Source organism: Myotis davidii, unplaced genomic scaffold, assembly GCF_000327345.1.
Source record: "Myotis davidii unplaced genomic scaffold, ASM32734v1 scaffold497, whole genome shotgun sequence".
Taxonomy (NCBI): domain Eukaryota; kingdom Metazoa; phylum Chordata; class Mammalia; order Chiroptera; family Vespertilionidae; genus Myotis; species Myotis davidii.
The window spans coordinates 2,847,696-2,870,158 of record NW_006288434.1 but is presented as its reverse complement, the minus strand read 5'-3'; the positions used below and the strand labels follow the sequence as shown (position 1 = coordinate 2,870,158).

Sequence of the window (22,463 nt, the reverse complement as noted above, 5' to 3'; positions counted from 1 at the left end):
GGGAAAGAGAGAGGGAGAGAGATAGAATACTGATGAGAGAGAAACACCCATTACCTGCCTTCTGCCCCTCCTCCCCCCAACTGGATATTGAGCCCGCAACCCTGGCATGGGCCCTGAAACTGGGAATCTAACCAGTGACCTCTTAGCACATGGAACAACGCTCAATTAACTGAGCCATATCGGCCTGTCAAAATAACCCTTATTTGTAAATTGCTACATTACATTCAGTAGTGGTTTAACTCTAATTTGATTCATTTGTCCATTAATATTGGATCCATAAAGTATTTTGTTTTTTAATTTTACATTACATTATGATACAACTTTTTCTTTCTCATATAATAAATTATTACCTTGCTAGAGGCCCAGTGCATGGATTCGTGCACATTGAAAGTAAATTAATTAGAAGGTGGCCAGCAGGGTGGGACTGGATGAGACGGGCCGGCCACACCCTGGAGCCAACCTCCCACGGTCTCTCCCCAGCCGGCCACACCTAGGGTGGCGCAGGGGCTTGAAGGGCATCTGCGAGTGAGCAGGGTCCCTCTGGCAGGTGGGATCCTTCAGCCTGGCCTGCGGGGATCAGGCTAAGTCCGCAGTCCAACATCCCCTGAGGGGTCCTGGAGTGCAAGAGGGCACTCTGCAAACTTGCTGTTGCTCGTCAGCTCGTCCAAGTTGCTGTGTTGAGCGTCTGCTCCCTGATGGTCATTGCGCGTCATAGCTACCAGCCAGTTGGCCTGTCAGCCAGTAGGCCACTTAGGCTTTTCTATATACAGATGACAAGTTCTGACGACAATGATATTTTTATGGCTCTTGACACTGCTAAGCTGTTTTCCAAAAGAGTGCCAAATACAATGCCACCCATCAGTGTACGTGTGTCTTTACCATAACCTCATCAATACTGGGTTTTATAGTTGATATCCTTTTCTAATTTCACAGCAAAAAGGATACTTAAAAAGTTTAATGTGAACACTGCTCCAATCATTTTTACACTGTTGTATTTAGGAATTTACTTAGAATGAAAAGAGTTTCTGCTGTTAACTGAGACATTTAAATCACCCCCAAATTCCATTCCCCTTAATGTACTGCTTAATTAGAGCTTATCAGTACTTAGGAATTTGGACTAGTAAAATTATGGGAAGTTAAGTAAGAAAAACAGCCTTTTCATGTGCCTATACATAAACATTCAAAGGACTTACTTACCAAGATATCTGCTGTACACTTGACTATAAGGCAATGAGTAAAACAGTCCAGCCGAATCGTGCCGCTTTGCTGATTGAGGTATACTTGCTCTTCTGGCAAAAGGTGGCCTATCCTACTGCTGGCACTGAGACTGAATGGGGAAGGAAAGAGAATGCACTGTAACTGCCTACACTAACATGGGAAGTAGATAAATCTAAAAAGAATTTAATGAATACATACGGATCTTTATTCTCCTGTGAGCCAAACATAATCATAGATTTCAAAGCATTCCAGTCCTGTAGAACGCGCTCCAACGCAAGCTGGGCAAATCTGGGGGGCTCTAAGTCATGATCAGGCATATCTGAATCTAAAAAGCAATAATGGGTGAGACAAAAGAATAAACACCCACTTTTCCTATGTGGATGTGTTCTGTAACTGTAAATTTACTCACCTTCAGGATTGGCTGTTTTTCGATTACGATCCTCCCTGATCCGAGGAGGTCTGTACTGGCAATGCTCTACTGTCTGCCTTGCAACTGTTTGCACTAAAAACAATAGCAGGTGCTCTCCCCTGTACAAAACAGAACACTGTTGTCAGGGGGACTGTGTGTGTGTTTGGGGAGGGGAGGGGGGACTGGGGACGGCACTCAGATGTGCATCCTTTATCCACCTAATTTATGTCCTAAAAACCCCACTTGCCTGCTGTTTGGCAGAGTGACCAGATTAGTAGCAGTGAGCAGGCGATAAAGTAGATCAAGGCGAGCAGATTTCTGTCCAGCAATTAGAGTTTTGCATTTACATTTCTCCCAACAATCACAATAGGCTGTCGGTGATGTCCGTTTGAGTCTAGAAAGAATTCATACACAACTATAAAAACTGAAATTTTTTTAAAGATACAAAGATTATATTGAAAAATGGAGGCATTGAACCAAACAGAACTTATTAATTTCTGAACGCAAAGTGCAACTGTTAAAATATATGTAACAATTACACAAAACTCTTATGAGAAGAGGTATCTCAAACAGGACTCAGTATAGTCACTTCCTCTGGAGTCTGTTCCTATTTCCCTGCAGCCCCAGTTCAGTTTATGTGATCTTCCCATGTGCCTCTCATGAACCAAAACCCTATGGGCAGATGTTTCTTGCTTGTGTCCTCTGATAGGAGTGTCAACCCTGTGAGGACAGGGACTAACTTTGTCCACCACCACCCTAACTTCTAGCACAATGAGAGCACTTAGTAAAGGCAATCAATGAATAAACATGATCAATTTTAGATACCTAAAATAAGGTAGACGAACAGCCAAAATTCTTTGAATAAAAATCCTAAGTATTAATACAATATCTATAAAATTTTCCACTTGTCCTACATAACTGCTTATTTTAAAGCAGAATAGGTGGTTTTTACAAACCAGTCTCCCTTATCTGTAACACCTACCCATCTGCACCAATTACGCTCATGTCCCTACGAGACTCTGAGGCACTCGGGTACTTACTACTTCTCAGATCTGTGAAAACTAACAAACTAGCTAAGGTAACTCTACTGCTGAATTGAAAGGTTATCACCTTTAGTTTAACATCCACTATGATTCTCTTAATGTGATTTCTTGCTACAAGGGACCTAATACTGGAGAATACAGACAAAATCATCCTATCACTATACCTCAAAAGATTAACTAGATCCTAGTCACAATGTATGACCACATATTCCTTTGCATATTAGCCTTCTTTTATTTAAAGAACAAACATTTCAAAGTACACTTTAAATCAAGAGCCACATTCTAATATGTAAACTGGCTTAAAGAGGAAAGAGGACTAGACAATAAAACCTCATGCTTTCTGAACTATGGAACAAAACATGACTTGGTACAGATCATTTTAATGCAGCAATAGGAATCTAAGCAGTTTACAATGTTAGAGTAAACCAGATTGTACTCACTTGCAATCATGGCCTTTATGGCAAACTCTGGCACATTCCGTACAACAACAGAGTGACTCCAGCAAGCCACACGTTCGACACTCAAAAATATCCTAAAATTAAAAGGGTATACTTCAATAAAACACACACACACAAAATTATTATTTCTGGCATTTTCTAAAACATTTAAATGATGATAGCAGAGCAAAATTAATGCGCTCTGAAAACAAAGTAATGGATGTTATAGTGAATATACATTTTACAATATTAGACAAATGCAAATCATATAATCTTATTCTACCAGTAGGACAAAAATAATTTATACTATCCAAAAAAGAGAATTACAGCTATAAAATCTACATCAATAGTAGTGGATCAGATTATACTACCCAGTGAAGATTTCTCATTTTCATGATATCCCATAACTAAGTTAAGAATCAACTTCTCTGCTTCATTTATTTAGGAATTAAATAAAAATTAATTTTCTTGGGAGAATTTTATAACTTAGAGTAACAGGAAATATCAGACTTGTAATATATCAAGATAAACTATAACTCTGGTGATGGTCAAAGGGGGGAAAAAAGAAAACCTGAAGATAGCGTAAACATAGGAAAATGTAAAATAACTTACCTGGTTAATGTGCTCTGCTCCAGTCCATGTAAAACTGCAGGTATCATTACAACATAAGACATATAATGGAGAGTCATCGGGGTTGGTGCCTGATGGGCAAACCATTCCCATAAAAACATCTTCCTCTTTTTCACTTGAGGATACTTCAGCTACAAAGATTAAAGAAAGGACTTAATCACAGCCATCTGCTACTTTCCTCAAATGGAAAAGCTCTAACATTTACATAGTATAAATAAGAAACTACTACATATTAATAAAAAGAAAAAACCTGATATGCAAAGTCAATATGCAAGGAAATCCCATCAATTCTGTGCAAAGTGTAACTATCTCATAACCACGTTTGAGGACAATACAAATGCACCACACATCAGCCACCTGAGTCCTGCACTGAGTTATGCAGTTAAGATTCAAGTCCAACCTATTTAACAAAGTACAATCACATCAAATATTTATAGCCAGTATTTTAAAGAGATAACCACTTCAATCTCATAAATGCTACATGACAGGAACTGGTATTCCTTAATGTTTTCTATTAAGCAAGTATTCCAAGTCAGAAGAACAATAAGATATCTGACCTCTAACTTCTATAAAATGTTATCACTACCACCATTTTAACCACTGGCGGATTCTATCAATAATTCATCTTTATTTTCAAAAGATAGGTCATTTATATTATATATTATGGAAACATTTTGAAATTTAAGAAATCTACACCAGCTGCTTTTTGCTAGAAAGTTGGAATATATAACTCACTTGAAAATGTAAACATGAATTTTACACACAAACACTAACATATACATGCACAAAATTATCTTGATAATTTCTAATCATATCATTTCAATATACAGAAATCAGTTTTGAATAATTACAATATTATGTGTATACAAGAGAATCTATTCAAATTTTAAAATATGCAACTCATTTAGGACTTGAAATAAATTACCTTTTGCAATTTTCTGGGCTGTTTCTAAGATGGTAATTGCCGCTGGGTAAGCTCGGCCACTTACAGCTGACATAAATGGGGTCATTCCCCTTGCATCCCTAAAATGAGAAAAATTGTACATAAAAATATCAATTATCAATTACTTTTCCTTACTGATTGTAAAAAAGAAAGACATGTTCATGATGCAGTAACTAATTATGTTTTGTTAAATAATGTCCCACCACTCAAAAAGAATGTTCTGGTCTCATATTATCTCACTTAGGAAAGAAAGCCCCCGTCTCTCTAAACCATGCTTCCTTCTTAGCCTTTAGTGACACTATTGACCAGTAAGGGCTCTGGAGTCAAACCAACTCTTTTTAAACGTAGGAGTAGGAAGAAGGCTCTGTTTCGTAAGATTGTGATGAGGATTAAATAAACTACTTAAAAAGCTTTTAGTACAATGCCTGCCAAATAATATGTACTCAATACACGTTAGCTATTATTATGTATTTTCCCTTACACACATGCCTTCAATATTCTTTACTGAATTTCTACTCCCCCCTGGAATTTCCAAAATCCCAACCTCAGACATATGTGCTTCCCTCTCTCATCCACCACAGCAGCTGCCACTTCTATGAGGTCAGTACAGTCCCAGCACCTATACCTGCTCACTTGATAAATCTAGTTAGCATTTCCCAGTGACCCCTCCCATTCAACATACCTAACCACTAAAGTCATCTTTCTCCCAGATCTGCTCTCGACCTGAATTCTCTCTGAGAGCCAACAGCATCACTGTTGCTAGTAACTAAGACAAAACTTGGATTCTTTATGAAAATCTTCCTTCTAAATCAATTTTTTACCTTTGCTTCTAATCTTTTCCATCTTTAACAAATCAGTGTATTGCAACACACAAAATGAAGGCTGTAAGTAGGCATATACAATATAGCCTCAACTTTATTCTCTACTCTTGCCTAATTTTAACACTTTTTTATACCACATTCATATTATTTTTATAACCCCACTTTGATACTGTTGTAGTCTAAACAAAGCCATTATTCAGAGAATCCAAGCCCAAAGAATAGACCGAAGTGGTGGCTTTAACTTAACTTTTCAGATTCACTGGCTACTATTCTTCTCTTCTGACCATCCACCTTTAATTAGACGAGTTACTGTCTTAAAATATTTATAGTTCTCCATTTTAATGTTGTTGCTCACTCTTCTCCCTACTCATTCCTCATGGTTCTACTCAAACTTCATCTTCATAAAGCTTCCTACTTTAGAACACATATTTCCTTTATGTTTATTCCAAAATATACGTGTCCTTCCTGTCCCAAATTAATGTCTCAGTTCTGTTTCCTGCTCTGCCACTCACTAGAGTTTTATAACCCTAGGTAAGTTCAATAACCTCTGAAAGCCTGGATTTTCAAATGTATGATGGGAATAATATCACCTACTTCAGACGGTTATTTCTAGAATTAGAAGCTAATGCAAGTAGAGTTTGGCACAGATGATGACTAATTTTTATAAAAATGTTTATTGTTATGAGCTTGTAAAGATAAACAATCATGCTGAAAGCAGGATATGATCTATTAATGGTTAATGAGCATTTATCACAGAATACTTATCAAAAATTCTGCATAATCTCATGATGATGCATTCTGCAAGCCAAAAAAATTTCCAAAGAAACCATCAGAATCATCATGCAGTTCTAAATACAGATTCCAGGCCCCATCCCAGACCTACTGAGTCATACTTCTAGTGTAGAGCTTTGGGGAAGAATCTGTATAATTTTCAGTTTTCCAAGCGACAGTGGTAGAACTAATTTACGGATTCACATTTGAGAATAAAACGCATCTTTTTAACATATGTACACTCAAATCAAGCTAACATAAAATCACTTTATATTCATTTAGTGGACACTGAATTTTATGGAGAAAGCATCTTTCGCTGAAGAGAGCATAGTAACAGAGGGCAAACAATGTTGGATTCTATTAAGTATACTAAACTTCTTACTTGGCAGAAAGGAGTTCTCGTAGATAGGGCTGCAGAACAACACTGTCACATAACAATTTCAATATAAAATGAGCATTGGCCTTTCGATCCTTGGATTCTACTACAGATGGCTCTGTGGAAGGACCTGTAATTAAGCAGATCCATTTGGTAACAAAACAAGAATAAATAAGACCAAGTGAAAGAATATTCTGGAATAACATACTAACTATCTATTAAATATACCACGAGAAAAATATTCTAGTATTAGTAATAAATTAATAACTTCATTAAAGAGAATTTAAACACATTAACACATTTTACAAATCTCAACTGATGAAATGTATGTGCATCCACACAATTTCACTGACACATGGAAGATAATTCAGAGAATGAGATGCTTCTCAAGCCAAGGAACGTCTCCTTGAGATAAAAATGTGGCTCTGTCAAACCCATTTGTGAAGTGTGTTCCTCCAAATGTCTAAGCAAATGCAGCAGTACAGATTCTCACCTGGAATGGTGGAGGTGCTTGGTCCTTGAGCGGTGCCAGAGGCTGCTGTGGTAAGAGATCCCACAGCAGGGGCCAGGATAAAATCAATGTCACCATCTTTCAGTAAACAGAATAGCAGGATGCATATCATTATAGGCAACATATCCCTAACTTGTTCTCTTAACTGGACTTAAGGCTCTTCTGCACAAGCCAAATGACAAATCAGACAGAGGTTTAAATATAAACTTATTTTCCTAACTATAAAAGAAGGAATCCACTAGATAATTTACTTATTTACCCAGCTGTATTGCTGAGTAGCTTCTTATCAGAGTATGGAAATATTTCAGTAAGGAATACCTGACAAGATTTTCTGGAATTTTAAATTTTAAGTTACAAACCCCTTAAACCAAATCTTTATAACTAAATTAGTTACAATACACATTACGCTACTTTTAAATATTTCAGATTTACCAATAACCCATTTAAAATGCTCAATTTCTCTTCTTTCATAACTCTATCTTTTTGTTAAAAACTAAATAAAATAACAGATCTTACCAGGATCCATCGCAGGAGGATCAGGAACCCAACTAGGGGGGGCTATCGGGGGTGAAACTGGATCCTGATGGTCACTGGATGAAGCTCCAGCTTCATGTCTACCCAAACCAGCCGCTCTCAATGAACGTCGCATCATTTCCCGTAATCTCAAACTAGAAGAACATGGACAAAATCAAAACTCACTACCATGACTAAATGTAATGAAAAGGTACACAGAACTTCTCATCTGAGATCAAAGTTTGTTCTACAAGCAAATGCTCCAGGCAAAGGCAGTGAAGTACAAATGCCAATTCTGAAATCACAGAATAAGTCAGTGAGGGACAGAAATGAAACTGGGGGCTCCTAGTCCCCAGTTCAGCATTAAAACCACTAACTTAAGCACAGGGAACAAGAGTTGCCATGAAGATTATAAAATAATCTCTCATACAGTTAAGACAAATGAGCAGCTGAATATTAAAACAAAAAATTTCTGTCCCATTTATAATTAGTAAGAATTAAGTTTAATAGACATCAGCGAACAGACTATGCACAAAACTAGTACAGACTGATTTAACCCACTAAATCCCTTGTCTGTGATCTCAAAAGCAATTGAATATTCAGAGTAAGTAATTTTACAACAAAGACCAATTTAGATTTATTTTTTATACACAGTTTGTTTTTTTAACAGTACAACTTGCTTCACAATGAAATTAACGAATGAAACTGGAGCTTGTAAAATGTGCTGTTAGATTAATGTCTGGGCGCGATTTTTTTTTCCTAAAAAAAAGTACTGCACAGATGTGCACATCACTAAAAAGAAAAATATCATAAACACAGACCTCGTTAGGGGAACTGGTAACTACCTACCTATAAAAAAATCTGAACCTCTGAATAAAAGCTTACAAAGGCTACAAGATACATTAATAACTAACAGCAATTAAGAGAGAGCACATGAGGCAAATCAGACACAACTTTAGAGCTTCTGAATAGAGTAAAAATTCAATTTTAAGGGCCAGGCAACACAAGGGATTTCATTCTCCCTTGCAGATTTAATCCCAAAGATATGACATTTCTGATATAAAAGACCTAACACCTTAACAGGCAAGCATTATTATGTCTATAAATAAGTGATTTAGAAAGATTCTTAATGTTTGAATCTCTAATTATGATTATTTAATCCATAGTAAATGTGTTTTTCCACAGAAGTGATTTAGAAAGATTCTTATTAATGTTTGAATCTCTAATTATGATTATTTAATCCAAAGTAAATGTGTTTTCCCATAGCAATACATTTTCAAATTTTTAAGTATATTTTTATTTAAAGCATTTACGAAAATTTCTTTTAGAGACTACTTTCAGGAACACGTCTATTTTACAAGGCTTTTGCATGATGATGTACTTTTGGGAACAGAAACAGTCTTTGGAAGTAAATTTTAGTGTCTCAAGTAGTATCTTAGTTATTATTACATTCACTATTTAAAAATATCTACAGTAAATTATTTTTACGTTATCCATGTCTTCTCTCTCTCTCTCTCTCTCTCTCTCTCCCAATTCAGAAATCTGAGTTTAAGAGTTTTTATAATATGGAGGGGAGTAGGTTGCAGTGATTATTTCGGGTGAAATCACGGTCATGTCCAAAGACATCACCCAGAGAGAATGCAGGCTCCTTACCAGGAACAGCACACACCAGGGTGACTGTCCACACTATGATGCTCCTATGCAATTTCAATTAAGCTCAACAGAGACACTTAGTATCCTAATGTGCCTTACTCAAAACATACACAGAGAATCAGCAATAATTGGGAAGCACTGCAAATGACCTGAAAATAAATGCATGTTTTGGGCTTAACGAGAAGAAGGCTTACACCAGACCAGGGTCACAAACTCAATGCCTCCTGGGCCTGGAAGATAAAATAAGTCGAGGAAAGGGCAGGCAGGTGTAAGGAGGAGGGAACAATGACAAACTAGAGGTGTACACACTCATCTAAAAGCATTCAAATCTTAAAGAAAAAAATGTAACATTGCACAGGCCAAAGAAAACATGTGGGCTATTCTCCAACCTCTAATTTAGAGTAGATTAAGAATAAATGAAGATAAATGGAGACCACAGTCTCATCTTGAACTTTCAAACTCCCAACTTTGTTGTTGTGATGTAGTCAATTCAATATTAAATGAGGGGACCATTCCTTGTCATTTAAAAAAGTTGTCCTTAACCTCTTTTCTTCATTAGGTCTTGGGAACATTTTTAAGTACAATGCCCAGCTCCTCATATAGATTCTTTAAAAACAAAAACAAAAAACAAAAAAAAGAAAATTATTCTTCAAGATGTTGTACACAATTCATGAAGATTCACCTGTATCCTCAGTGGCTGAGGACAATACTGAGGAGATACCACCTTGGCTGCTAAGATTCAGAGTTTTGACATTTCTTCGTATAGGCTTGCCTGGAAGTCATCGTATTTTCTGACAATATGGAAGAATTCAAGGATGATGTAATTTCCTCTTTGTAAGCACGTAATATCCATGCTACAGAAGCCTGAGAATCCAGTCATGTTCAAACATACCACTGTGACAAAAAAGCGAAGGTCATGTGTCTTCCAGATTAACAATCTCTAGAGTACATACACCTGCAATCAGATGCATCAATCAAGCCTTCCACTAACTCTGCCCTTTGTACTCAGGAACTAGTGAGTCACACAACCAAACTTCTGAGTCAAATCATCATCTGAAGGCATTTAACAGTACTCCAGTCAACATTGAACTGCATCAGTTTTGAGCTTAGAGCTCATGAATCCCAGCCTGCATACTCATCAAGGGGCATCGCCTAGAAAATCCATTGTAGGCTAGAGGAGGGTTTCACTTCAGTGAAGCAGTCTGTGGACTTCCTACTGCCCGGCGTAGATAATAAGACTCCTGTGCTTTCATCTGTTCAATCGGCAGCCCTGAGCTTGAACTGTGTAAGAGCACTGCAGTGAAATCTTCGGCAAATGCCTCAAAGGAGCTTACTGGCAAATTATTTCTGTGAGCAACACATCACCCACTCTTGAAGCTCCTTTTAGTCTTTGCCTTCAAAAATAATCCTTATATGAAAAAAAGATGGCAGCACTGGCACTGGACCACCCATATCAGAGTCCAACTTGATTTGCACCTGTATATTCCCTGAGGAAATGAAAGACCTGAAATAATTCAGACACTAATTTCTTCATGAAGAATTTAAGTTGCTCTCCATTTTAGACCAAATACTTTGTCTGCTTAGTGTAATCCTAAACAAATAAGCTGGTCATCATTTCCATTTTGTATAGTCTACATAATGTTACGTACTGTTTTAAGTTATAATTTGGTCACCCAAAAATAGCTCTCTTATAAATCTCACTTTGGGATGTTTTTGAACCTGGGAAGCTATCAGGTTGGTACCAATATTAGAAGAATCATTTCTAAAGGGAAAGTTGAATATGGAAGAGAAGATAGACTTTACAACTATCACAATAGCACAGTGAGCAGTGCTCCATTATTGATCTGTCAAGTATCCAGTTTTGGCTGTCATGTCTAATATGAGTGTGTTTTTTCTTCAGAAAAACAACTATATCCTGAATTCTTTATATTCTTTACCTATTCAAACACCTAGTAACTGTCAATGTGTTATTAAGGTTTGTCCATCCCACAACTCAGGAAGCCTGAAAGTTTTAATACCAACTATTCATTATATACACCAGCCTTTCATTTCTTCCCAGATCATTAAGATATATGAGAAATTGACCTAAATTAGCAATCTGTAAATAAAAGATTGAGGTTCTTTCAATTACTGTTATTAGTTGTTCTCCAACTAAATAAAATAACTTCCTAGAAAACAAAAATGATCAATTTAAAACACATTCAAAGAATCAAGTTTGAACTACTTGTCTAAATTATCTCAAATTTTTGAAGCATCCTAGGTCCTACTGTTCTATGCTTAAATTCTAAGTAGGTATTATCAGATATTATTCCCAGGGAGGAACACAATAAAATAAAAGGACCCACCAATAATGCATATGATAGGTAAGAGATACATTTATTTCTGTACTTGGGTTATGTTTCTGTCAATGAAACTTTCCTGGTAAAAATCACATTACCTTCGGCTACTTGATGATCCAGCCCGGTTACCCGGGCCATTACTTGAAACGACTGATATTGCATTTGCAATGGCTTCAACTGCAGAAAGCCTTTCAGCAAAAGTATTTCTTTCAGAGCGCTCTGCTTCTGAAACATAAAAGAAAAAATTAGCATCAACTTAAACTTCAAACATAACTAAGAGATTAAATGTGTATAGGCCATTAAATGCTAATTGCTATGTATTCTCGAGTATGCTCTAATTCACATACCAGAGATAATTAATAACTTAAGTTTCCTCTCTAAAGCAATAAGCAATTAAGATATATTCAACTACAGCCTTTAATATGAATTACTTTTTAAATCTGCCTTACTTTTCAAACCCCAAAGGTTAAGAATAATGTTATTCATAAGTAGAATGAAATAGCTTTCACTACTAAGGAAGAAAAAGACCCCCCGTATCAGTACCTCAATCTTAGTTTATATACTACATATTCAAATCACTATTCTAAAATGTGGCTACTAGAAGATCGTTGGCAGAATTCAAAATAAGAAAAAACATGAATTACACAGTTGCACTTCAGGTTTTCAGTTTTTCCCTTAATTCATCAATTAAAAACATTAAGGCAAAAATACTTATTTACTTTTCCAAAAACATCTAACAAATAATCAGGTGATTTTTCCCTCTACATTCTGAAATTTGAGATAAAGGTTGTTGCCTTAATATAACTTGCCTTCACTTAGTCTTCTGAAATTATAAAACCTGTATATCTCATAAGTATTACACATACAGTCTGTACATATCAGAGAGAATAGAACTCAAAACAACAAAAACACATTTGATTAAAATTTTATTTGCTTATGTCACACTCAATCCTAATAAGACACAAATCTGTACCTTCTAAGAATGACAAAACTCCTAGATTTTATGAAGATAAATAAAAGTACCATAATTTTTTATAGTGATTTTTCTTTCCCTTAATAGTTACTATATTCTAAAATTCCTTTTAAAGACTTCGATATAGGTTTTAATCTCACCTTCTTCTTCTTTAGTTTCCTTATTGCTGGTTGGAAAGCAAACTGATACACAAGCATGCAAAATATTCCGATTTCCATCACATCTGTGGCTGATGAATGTCTGTAGCATCTGTAGATTCTGCTCTAAAACAACTGCTTGCTCAAGATTCATAAGATATTGTCGACAGGCCTCATAGTCACAGCGTAGGATGTGCTGCATTAAGGTTTGTTTCTGTGCACGGACAAATTAGGGAAAATATCTTCAATAAATTTGAATGACATTACACGTCAAAAATTTCTCATGGCCAACAAAATAATATAATCAGCTCTGCAAATAAGTAAAGACAATATGAGGTAGCCTAGCAAAAGGAGCTGAACTTAAGGGTACACTTTAAATTAAATAAAGTATACAATTGACAGGATGAAAAAAGGTGGGTAAATTTTCTGTTTAAAAAAGAAACCACAAAACAGTAAATATTTTCAGCTTTTGCAACTACTCATCTCTGTGGCTACAATGGGGAAGCAGCCATATACAATGTACAACTGAATGGCAGCAGCTAGATTTGGTCTGCAGGCCATATTCTGTCAACCCCTGGTTTATGTCATGTAAGCCGGCAGTTGCCAACCGGTGGACCACTGGTGGTCCGTGAGGTCCGAAAGATTGGCGACTGCTGATGTAAGCGGTATATAACTATCAAATTAGGACCTTAATTAGTATTGTTAATCAATTAAGCGTATACATTTTATTTCAAGCCTACTCATACCCTCTTAAAGGTTATATCACACTATGGTACATGAAAACCAAAATCTTCAACTCCCCAGAAATTATGACACATGCAGTCCCCCAAACGTGACAACGAATGTCCTTCACTGTCAAAGACATGGTAGTACTGATAAAGCATCTATAAATATAGAAAGCGTAATATGCTGATTAAACCAGACAGCCAAACGACCTTCCAGACATCCTTCCAGATGAAGCTGGGGCTTTGAGGGCCGGGCCCCTTGCATGAATTTCATGCATCGGGCCTCTAGTAGAACATAGTAACTATCAGAGACAGCATACTATAGACAGAATATTTGTGTGTCCGTTCCCCCCCCCCACCCCACCCCCCGCCAATTCAAATGCTGAAACCCAATCACCAATGCAATGGGGTTTGGAGGTGAGACCTTTGGGAAGTGATTAGGTCATCAATTTGGAGCCTCATGAATACGATTAATGCACTTTAAAAAGGCTGAAAGCCCGGCTCAGTGGTTGACAACCAACCTATGAACCAGGAGGTTGCACTTCGATTCCCAGTCAAGGCACATGCCCAGGTTGTGGGGTCAGTCCCCAGTGTACGGCATGCAAGAGGCAGCCAATTACTGTATGGCTCCCACGTCGATTCTCTCTCTCTCTCTCTCTCTCTCTCTCTCTCTCTCCCTCCCTCCCTCCCTCCCTCCCACACACACACCCTCCCTCTCTCCCCTTTCATCTCTGAATCAATAAAAATATACATATTTTAAAAAAGACTGAAGAAAGCCGAGTTCTCCCCTCCCACCATATGAGGGTAAAGCAGGCCCTCACCAGACACCAAATCTGCCCACGCCTTGATTTTGGACTTCTAGCCTCCAGAAATGTGAGAAATAAAATTCTGCTGTTATAAGCCACTCAAGTCTACAGCAGCATAAACAGAAAAAGCCAAACATACCAAAAAGTTCAAATGGGCGTCTTTCAGAACGTAAAACTATAGTTATGAAATATTTAATGGAATGAATCCAAAGCACTGGGTTTGGAAAACAAACCAAGTACTATTGTTCATTTTAACTAGACTTAGAAATTACTGGAAGAAAGCAGGTGGGAAAAGTGTGGAAACACAAAGGAGAGAAGAAAGATGCATTCAAACAACTTGCTATCTCCCCACCCCAAACAGCCTAAATAACGCATCCCTTCCCCCATCCTCATGGGGAGAATTCAGGATTGGGGGAGGGGAGGGGGGAGCACAAGAAAATATAGCTAAAAACTATTTTCATTACCCACCACACTGATAAACCATTTTGATTGTGGAATTAAAACTAAGACTCTGAGATGAACCCATAAACTACAATCTCCAGTTCAAGAGTATGAGGGCCACATAAGACTAACCCTGACAAAGTCTGGTGACATACTAGTATATGCATTAATCAGTATATTGAGAAAATATGTCAAAGTCTGTCCAAAGAATAAGCAGCACAGTACTTTTAAAAGTAATGAAAACCCAGACACTCTGCAGCACACTGCTGTGACACAGTGTTTTCAAGCAACCAGCCAGCCAGTCATCTGGTTGGAAGCAGCTGCTAAGGAAACTTCCATCTCCAACCTGCTGGACTGAACACGGGCTCTTGCACAGAGTGTCAGTATCACACTCACTGTTACAAGCAAAGAAGTTTATTTTGCATCACTCTATGTTGAATTTGTCACTTATTCGTACAGCAAAACGCAGGGAGAGGAGAGTTCATTAAAAATAATTCTTGCAGGTCTACTATGCACCAAGCCCTGAGGTACAAAGATAAATGACACACTTTATCCCTACCCGTGGGATGAGGACACATTTCATCTCTACCCTTGAGAAGCTGAAGAAGTGAAGGGGTCATGGAATCAAATGATTGCAGAAGCATCTAAAGTAATATAAATGAATGAAGGAGCTGGCTGTAAAAAGATAGACAAACTATATAGTAAATAAATGACAACATGTGGACTCAGAGCAATAAATTTTAAGCAGCAGGAGCTGCAATGAATTGGAGAACAAGGCAACATTCATTCTAGTTTTCCTTCAACCTTTATTCATGCTCCTTTTCTCAGTCTCTTAGGCAGGTTCCTTATTATCTCCTGGCATTTAAATGCTGGGCTGAGTCCTTAGACCTTTTCTCTTCTCCATAAGCTTGGTAATTGCATTATAGTTCCTTTAAATATCACAGATATACATACTACATCTCCTAAGTGTATTTCTCCAGCTTGGTCCTCTCTCTCCTGTCTTCAGACTTACACATCTAACTCTCTATGCACCATTTCCTCTTGGATATCCTAAAGGCATCTAAATCTAGCACGTCTAAAACCAAACTCCTGCCCTAGCCAGTTTGCTCAATAGATAGAGCATTGGCCCATGGACTGATGGGTCCAGATTTCGATTCCAGTCAAGGACATGTACCTTGATTGCAGGCTCAATCCAGGGCTCATGTGGGAGTGTGGGCTGGACACAACAAATCCATGTGCCTCTCTCGGAGTGTGTGTGTGCAGGATGCAGCCGATCAATGCTTCTCTTTCATCATTGATGTTTCTATCTCTCTCTCCCTCTCTGAAAAAGTATTTTTTTAAAAAATAAATAAATAAAACCAAACTCCTGCTATCACATCCCAGCCCCTGAACCTGCTTCATCACTAGTCTTCACCTCCATGAATGGCAATTTCATTTTTCTAAAAACTTTCACCCTCTTGCTTTCTCTATTTAATACCATATACTTAGCCATAAGCAAATCCTGTTTGCTCTATCTGAAAACATATTTAGAATTATCTAAAATCTAACCAGTTCTGACTCATAGCTGCCTGAGCCAAGCCACCATAATCACCTCCCACCTAGACTATTGTAATAGCCTCCTATGGCCTCCCTACTTCCCCTGTCTTCCTAGAACTCCCAGCATGTCAGCAGTGATCCTCTCTAAGTCCGATCAGGTCAATCTCTGCTCACATTGCTCCAATAAATTCCAAAGATGTTACCTCCCCCGCCTAACAAATACTCAACAGCAGCATGCGAAACGAAACTCCTCCTCCTCCCTTTCTTCCTTCTATGTGTCCTCTCCACATCAACCTCACCTGACTCAGAAGCTGCACAATCAACTTCTTCCTTTCATTTACTGCTGGCATCCAGTCACCACACTTTATAGCTTCTCCTTCCTCAATATCTCTCAAATCTATCCCCTCTTCCTCATTTTCAGTAATTCAAGCTTTCTCTCTCACTGGATAATTGTATTGGCCTGTTTATCTGGCCTCTGAACTTTTCCATCCACTGCTTAATCTTCCTTATGAAAAGCCAGCTTAAATTCCTTCTCCTCCTAGCTTTCAGAGGAACTCTGACACCCCTTAGGTTAGCACACAAGACTCCCTACTACCTTTCTCCAGGCTTAGCAGTGCCACTCACTAATCGCTATGGGCCCTACCTTCTGGTTCTATCAAAAGAATGTGCACATCCTGGCTGGTGTTGCAAAGTGGTTAGAGCATTGGCCCTGGCACCCCAAGGTCTTGGGTCCAATTCCTAGTCAAGGACATGCACCTGGGTTGCACATTTGATCCAAGTCCTCGGTTGGGGCATGTGTGGGAGGCAACCAATGTGTCTCTCGCCCTCCCTTCTTTCCACTCTTTCTAAAGATGAACACTAACCAAAAAAAGCAATAACCAACAAAAGAGATTGTGCACATTCTCCCATACCTGAGATAACAAACTCCCACCTTCATCTTGTGTCCGAAAGACCCCTCTCTGATTATTCAGAGTTCCATGTAGACATCGCCTCCTCAGAGAAGCCTTCTCTATAATCACAGTCTGATTTATAATGGTCCTCAGACTGTGTATACCATTCTCAACACTTAAATTGCATGCAATCACTAATTTACTCATCTCTCTTGTCCTATTAACTCCTATAGGGAGGGACAACGAATGATTTTTCAAGACTGCTTCCCTGGACTCCAGTATCTTCTGAATTCAAATACCAAGTAGTTTCCAAAGTCACATTACCTCTACAGCCATGATGATAATAGCAGCTTTCTTTTTGATTGTTGAATTGGCAGGCAGATTTATTAAAGAATGTACACCCATGCCAAGACTACTAATGGGTGGAAGATCAAGCCAATCAGGATCCCTTATTCCTCCCATGCAATCTTTGGCCATTGGGTAAATAGTACCATTTCCATCTCGAAGAATAATAGGAGACTCCTATAACAGAGAGAAAATAAAAGATGGCTACCACACTGTACCTCTGATTTTTTCCAATAGGTGTATTTGTTTTTAATTAGATAATGGGTGTGTGTGTGTGTGTGTGTGTGTTAGTAATAATAACCAAATAAGAAACTTAGTATTCAAATGTGCTGAAAATCCTAAATTCTTCAATAGTTTAATAACAAGCAAACTAGAGCCAAATTCCAAGCATCCCGTAAATAACAATGTTGTCATGTCACTTTTCAAAAGCAAAAACAAGCCTCTGTACCTGTCCAGCAGTGAAAATGGCTACATTCCTCTCATTCTGACCAAGGAAAGCAATGCTGCTTGTCGGGAAGTTGTTTTCCTGCTCTGCTTTTCCTGTCGCAAGATCAAAGATACAGTACCGCACCCAATTCCCAGTCTTCAGAACAGCATGCACACCTTTAAAACATAAAATGTAAAAATATTATTACGTCTTTAGTAATCTCTAATAAGTACTACCAAATTTTGACCTTTCTGCCCATATTTGTAAGTCAATTTCAACAGATACATTTTATTCCGTAACATTACACCCAGAGAAAAACTGTCAACTGCCTCAAATCACTTGATTCTGCTCAATTGCTGTACACAAGTGTTAAGAGGATATAGAATATGCCAGCTGAAAAACTTGTCAAATCTTTACCTTTGGAATCTACATTCACTGCCAATATTTCTGTTTTTTCAGGTATACAAAGCTTTTTAGGAGTCCGTTGGAAACAGTCAGGAACTTTTGGTGTTCCACCAGTTTTGACAACCTGCATGACACGAAAAGAATTTTGCTCTCAAACGTGTAACATCCCCAAGGAGTCAGTCCCAGTATTCACCCGCTTAGTGAGTCCGCCACACTTACCTGCAGTTCATCGATTCTAAGTAACCTACAGTCCTGCAGGAGCGAAGAAGGGTCCGCATCTGAGCCAGAGCTGCTCTGACAGTTTGTATTGCTAGACGTGCCAGGAAATTTTACAGCAACATAGGCACCGTCCACTTTTAGCACCTAAAAAGAGAGGTAAATGAATATGCTACATTAATAACTTATATGAAATCAGTACGCAAACGGCATTCATTAATTAATTTAACATTGAGGCATTTAATTCCTTGTATTTCTTCAATAATCACCAAGTTGTAAAATTAACCTGAACAAACTCACCAAAGCTTGATATCTATTAGCAAGGTTTATTTTCTAGAGAAAAACTAAACTACATAGCCTGTGGATGTTTGGCAATCAACTGAAAAAATTAGTATAATCTACAAAATCCTCGCTCATTCCTCTTTATTAGTTTAGAGCCCCGCTGTGCAATGATGGCAATGTTCTGTACCTGCGCTGTCCTATCTGAGAGCTATTAGTGGCTATTAAGCACTTGAAACGGGAGTTGATATGACCGAGTAGCTGGCTTTAATGTTATTTAATTTTACTAAAATTAATTAGCCAATACACAGTGAGGGGCTGCCATACTGGACAGCACAGGTATACAGTCAATGCACGGAAAGGCAAGCGTAGGACTTGAAACTAGAATACCTGAGTCCCCCCTCTGCTACTTACTGCTTTTGATTTTGAGCCAGTGAGACATTCTCAGAAGAAAAACCTGCCCATAAACTATAGTTATATTTTGACAATCAAATGAAAATGGAGTATGCAAAAGGTTTTTGTAAACTGCAGTGTGTGGTGGGGGTAACTATTCTTTCCATTAAGAACATATGAAAGAACATCATATTTCAGAAATTAATGGGCAATCAGGAAAACCTTTACTTTGCAGATATTTTACAACTACAGATCTATTTTGGTTTTAAGTATATGCAGAGAGAAAGAGGAAATTAATGGCATTCCAGCTGATAGCCTCTACTAACTTGTTTCCTAGAAGGCAAGACACACTCCAGAAAGAAGGGAAGTGAAAGGTGACTTAGAGTAGTAAGATTTTTAAATGTTATGTAAAATGATCTCCATTAGAACCGTCTAACAGTTCCAAAGAATGGACTATATAAAAAGGTAATCTATCTTTGCAACTTTTCTGCACATCTAAAATTATTCCAAAATAATATTTCTTTAAAAATCAAATAGCATAAATGCTCAAGGAGAGGCATAATAATCATCTATCTGTCATGCGTAGAGGAGATACCAGCATCTCATTAGGGATGGAACTTTAAGAGGTCATTGAAGGTGAGAAATAAAGCAGCTTTGAAGAAAGAGCTGATGAACACTCACCAACCATAAACTCTTGGATAACCAATAGCATTACAGTTGTTAGTAATTAGTTCTTAGATATTCTGAACACACCTTGCCAACGGGAACATTCTTAACATCTTCCACAAAAACGACTTCCCGAAGAGACCACTGCTCTTCGTTCACCTTTTCCTCCTCTTTGGGGGCAGGGGTGGACCGTCGTCGTTCTTAGACAACAACAAAATGGTAAGTACCAAAAAGAAAATGTAAAAGAGACTTTATAGATTTCATCTAAGTATATGAATAAAAGATCATTCGTAAAGGGATACATAATTGAGGTAACACAGCAGTCCACCTGGGACCTATTGACCAACAGGTACTACACATAACACTTACTGTATGGCATTGACGCACTGCTGGCAATGGAGGATGCGTCACTACACGTCGATGCCGGAGATGGTGGGGGTCCCATTTCTGTTTTCACTGGTTCCTGCTTGCTTTCAGGCCTGAGATTAGAAATAAGATTCTCCTTTTAATTAGGAATGTGAAGTATCAGGCACTTGTCAAATCGTTATTTTTAAGACTCACGTTTATTCTTACATAAGGGAATAAAATATTAAAAATTTATACAAAATGGTATATTTTTAGGACTCAAGTTATTGAGGAGGGTACACAGTACCTACTTCAAATTTTTAGTATTGGTTTAAAATAGGGAAGAAAAATATACCATATAATGCTATCAACAACTCGGAACAATGCTTCAAATAAGCCTTATCAAGGAATAACAATGAAAGCTACACTTGGTTTATCAACATAGTTTTATCAAAATCCTCTTGAGCAAACAAGTTTCACATTTCAGTGAACCCTGATGTGGACACATAACAATTTAACTGAAAAAAATGGTAAAAGCAAATAAATAAAAACGTTCACTAGATCATTAATTTCTTGGAGTTCAAAGAGGGAACTCTACTCACAATGGTTACACAATTTATTCTTGAATCATCTGGTGATGAACCATCACCTGCTATAACTAACATGATAAATTAATTGTAGAATTAAATAAACTACCCTCTTCATTGAGTTAGTCTACAGATGCTAAAAATAAATTTTTATTTATTAAAGGGCAGAAGTCAATTTTTAACCAAAAAAGTCACTTTTAGTCAGAATGTGTTATATATATAGATCATCCTGGCATGTATTATAATCAGGGCCATCATCCTAACCTAACCTTCATCTTCTTCCTCCCACCAGGAACTTCATCTGAGTTTAGACACAGTCCACAGAAAACCAGTGCTGTTCTCACCAGCATTTAGCAAAGTGCTCGTGCAAGCACACATGAACAGTTGGCTCATGCAAATCTTGTGATGGTGGAAGCAAGCCGATTCTGAATAATCACTAGCACGCCTTTAAAGTGAACGCATTTCAATGACTTGCTAAAAAGAATTGATTGACATGAAAATGATTATCTCTTAGCATTTAATTTCACTTAGTTCATTTACTAAATTTATTAATATAGATGGAAAATTTCAAGGAAGATCTTGAAAAACTTATGTACAGAATTTAAAAAGCATATTCCATTTTAATCTCGTTTACACTATTTTTATGCACATCAAAAATATTTCAAACGCTGTAGAAAGTTTCATAAACAATAAAAATGTGTTTTTGTTACTTTTATTTTTAGGATTAAAAAGAAATCAGTGTAATTAGGGAGAGAGTCTATAAACCTTTTAAAAAAGAAGATCTAAAACAAAAAACTTTAGACATAGATTACAATAGTTTTGGCTTATTAAAGATTCTTTTTTTGTTTTAATCTTCATACAAAGATATGTTTTTTTGGTTTGAGAGAGCGGGAGCGAGAGAGAGAAAGAAAGGTTTCAATGTGAAAGAGAAACATTAATCAGCTGCTTAGGGTGAGGGGTAGAACCCACAACCTAGGTATGAGCCCTGACTGGGAGTCAAACCCTCAACCTTTTTGATGTACAAGATGAAGCTCTAACCAACTGAGACGCCCAGCCAGGGCTAAAGACTCTTATTTAACTTATTTAATGGTAATCCCCTTGTTTCAGAATTTCAATTTGCATTTTTTAACAGTAAGAGGAATAACAGCAATAGATGTAGTAAATTTATAATCATTATATTCACTTGAGCAAACTAAAAGTTTTCAGAACTTTAAAAAAAACTATGTGTAGTAAAATTCCAATTATTTCTTTTTAATGCCTGTATACATTTAGAAAAAAATACATCAAAATATTTAAAATGTTATTTCTGGGGTATAATATTCTTCTTCCATGTTTCCATTATAGTCACATATTTTTATAAGATTAAGAAAATAGCTATTTAAAAACTCTTATTCAACTTAATCCTCACCTGAGGACATTTTTTTCCACTGATTTTTTTTTTTTTTAAGAAAATGGAAGGGAGGGAGGGAGAAAGGGAGGAGGGAAAAAGAGAGAGGGAGAGAGAGAAACATTAATGTGAGAGAGACACACAACTGGTTGGTCTCCTGCACATCCTATACCAGGGATTGAGCCCACAAAACCAGGAATTTAATGGATAACCCTTTAGTGTGCAGGGCAACACCCAACCA

General features: G+C 37.3%; 1 protein-coding gene across 1 annotated transcript in view; it reads right to left on the bottom strand.

The window, feature by feature from the left end:
- Positions 1 to 22,463, bottom strand: part of UBR5 (ubiquitin protein ligase E3 component n-recognin 5) — a 119,870-nt gene that overhangs the window by 43,715 nt on the left and 53,692 nt on the right. Inside the window, exons 14-31 of the mRNA XM_015561701.1 lie at positions 20,273 to 20,382; positions 19,991 to 20,103; positions 18,569 to 18,712; positions 18,362 to 18,473; positions 17,966 to 18,120; positions 17,497 to 17,694; positions 12,778 to 12,988; positions 11,763 to 11,889; positions 7,676 to 7,827; positions 7,142 to 7,237; positions 6,655 to 6,778; positions 4,663 to 4,760; positions 3,720 to 3,868; positions 3,111 to 3,202; positions 1,875 to 2,021; positions 1,628 to 1,746; positions 1,417 to 1,543; positions 1,198 to 1,327 (exon numbers count right to left, since the gene is read on the bottom strand). Of these exons, the coding sequence (XP_015417187.1) occupies positions 1,198 to 1,327; positions 1,417 to 1,543; positions 1,628 to 1,746; positions 1,875 to 2,021; positions 3,111 to 3,202; positions 3,720 to 3,868; positions 4,663 to 4,760; positions 6,655 to 6,778; positions 7,142 to 7,237; positions 7,676 to 7,827; positions 11,763 to 11,889; positions 12,778 to 12,988; positions 17,497 to 17,694; positions 17,966 to 18,120; positions 18,362 to 18,473; positions 18,569 to 18,712; positions 19,991 to 20,103; positions 20,273 to 20,382 (2,404 nt within the window). The remainder of the gene's footprint in view (positions 1 to 1,197; positions 1,328 to 1,416; positions 1,544 to 1,627; positions 1,747 to 1,874; positions 2,022 to 3,110; positions 3,203 to 3,719; positions 3,869 to 4,662; positions 4,761 to 6,654; positions 6,779 to 7,141; positions 7,238 to 7,675; positions 7,828 to 11,762; positions 11,890 to 12,777; positions 12,989 to 17,496; positions 17,695 to 17,965; positions 18,121 to 18,361; positions 18,474 to 18,568; positions 18,713 to 19,990; positions 20,104 to 20,272; positions 20,383 to 22,463) is intronic.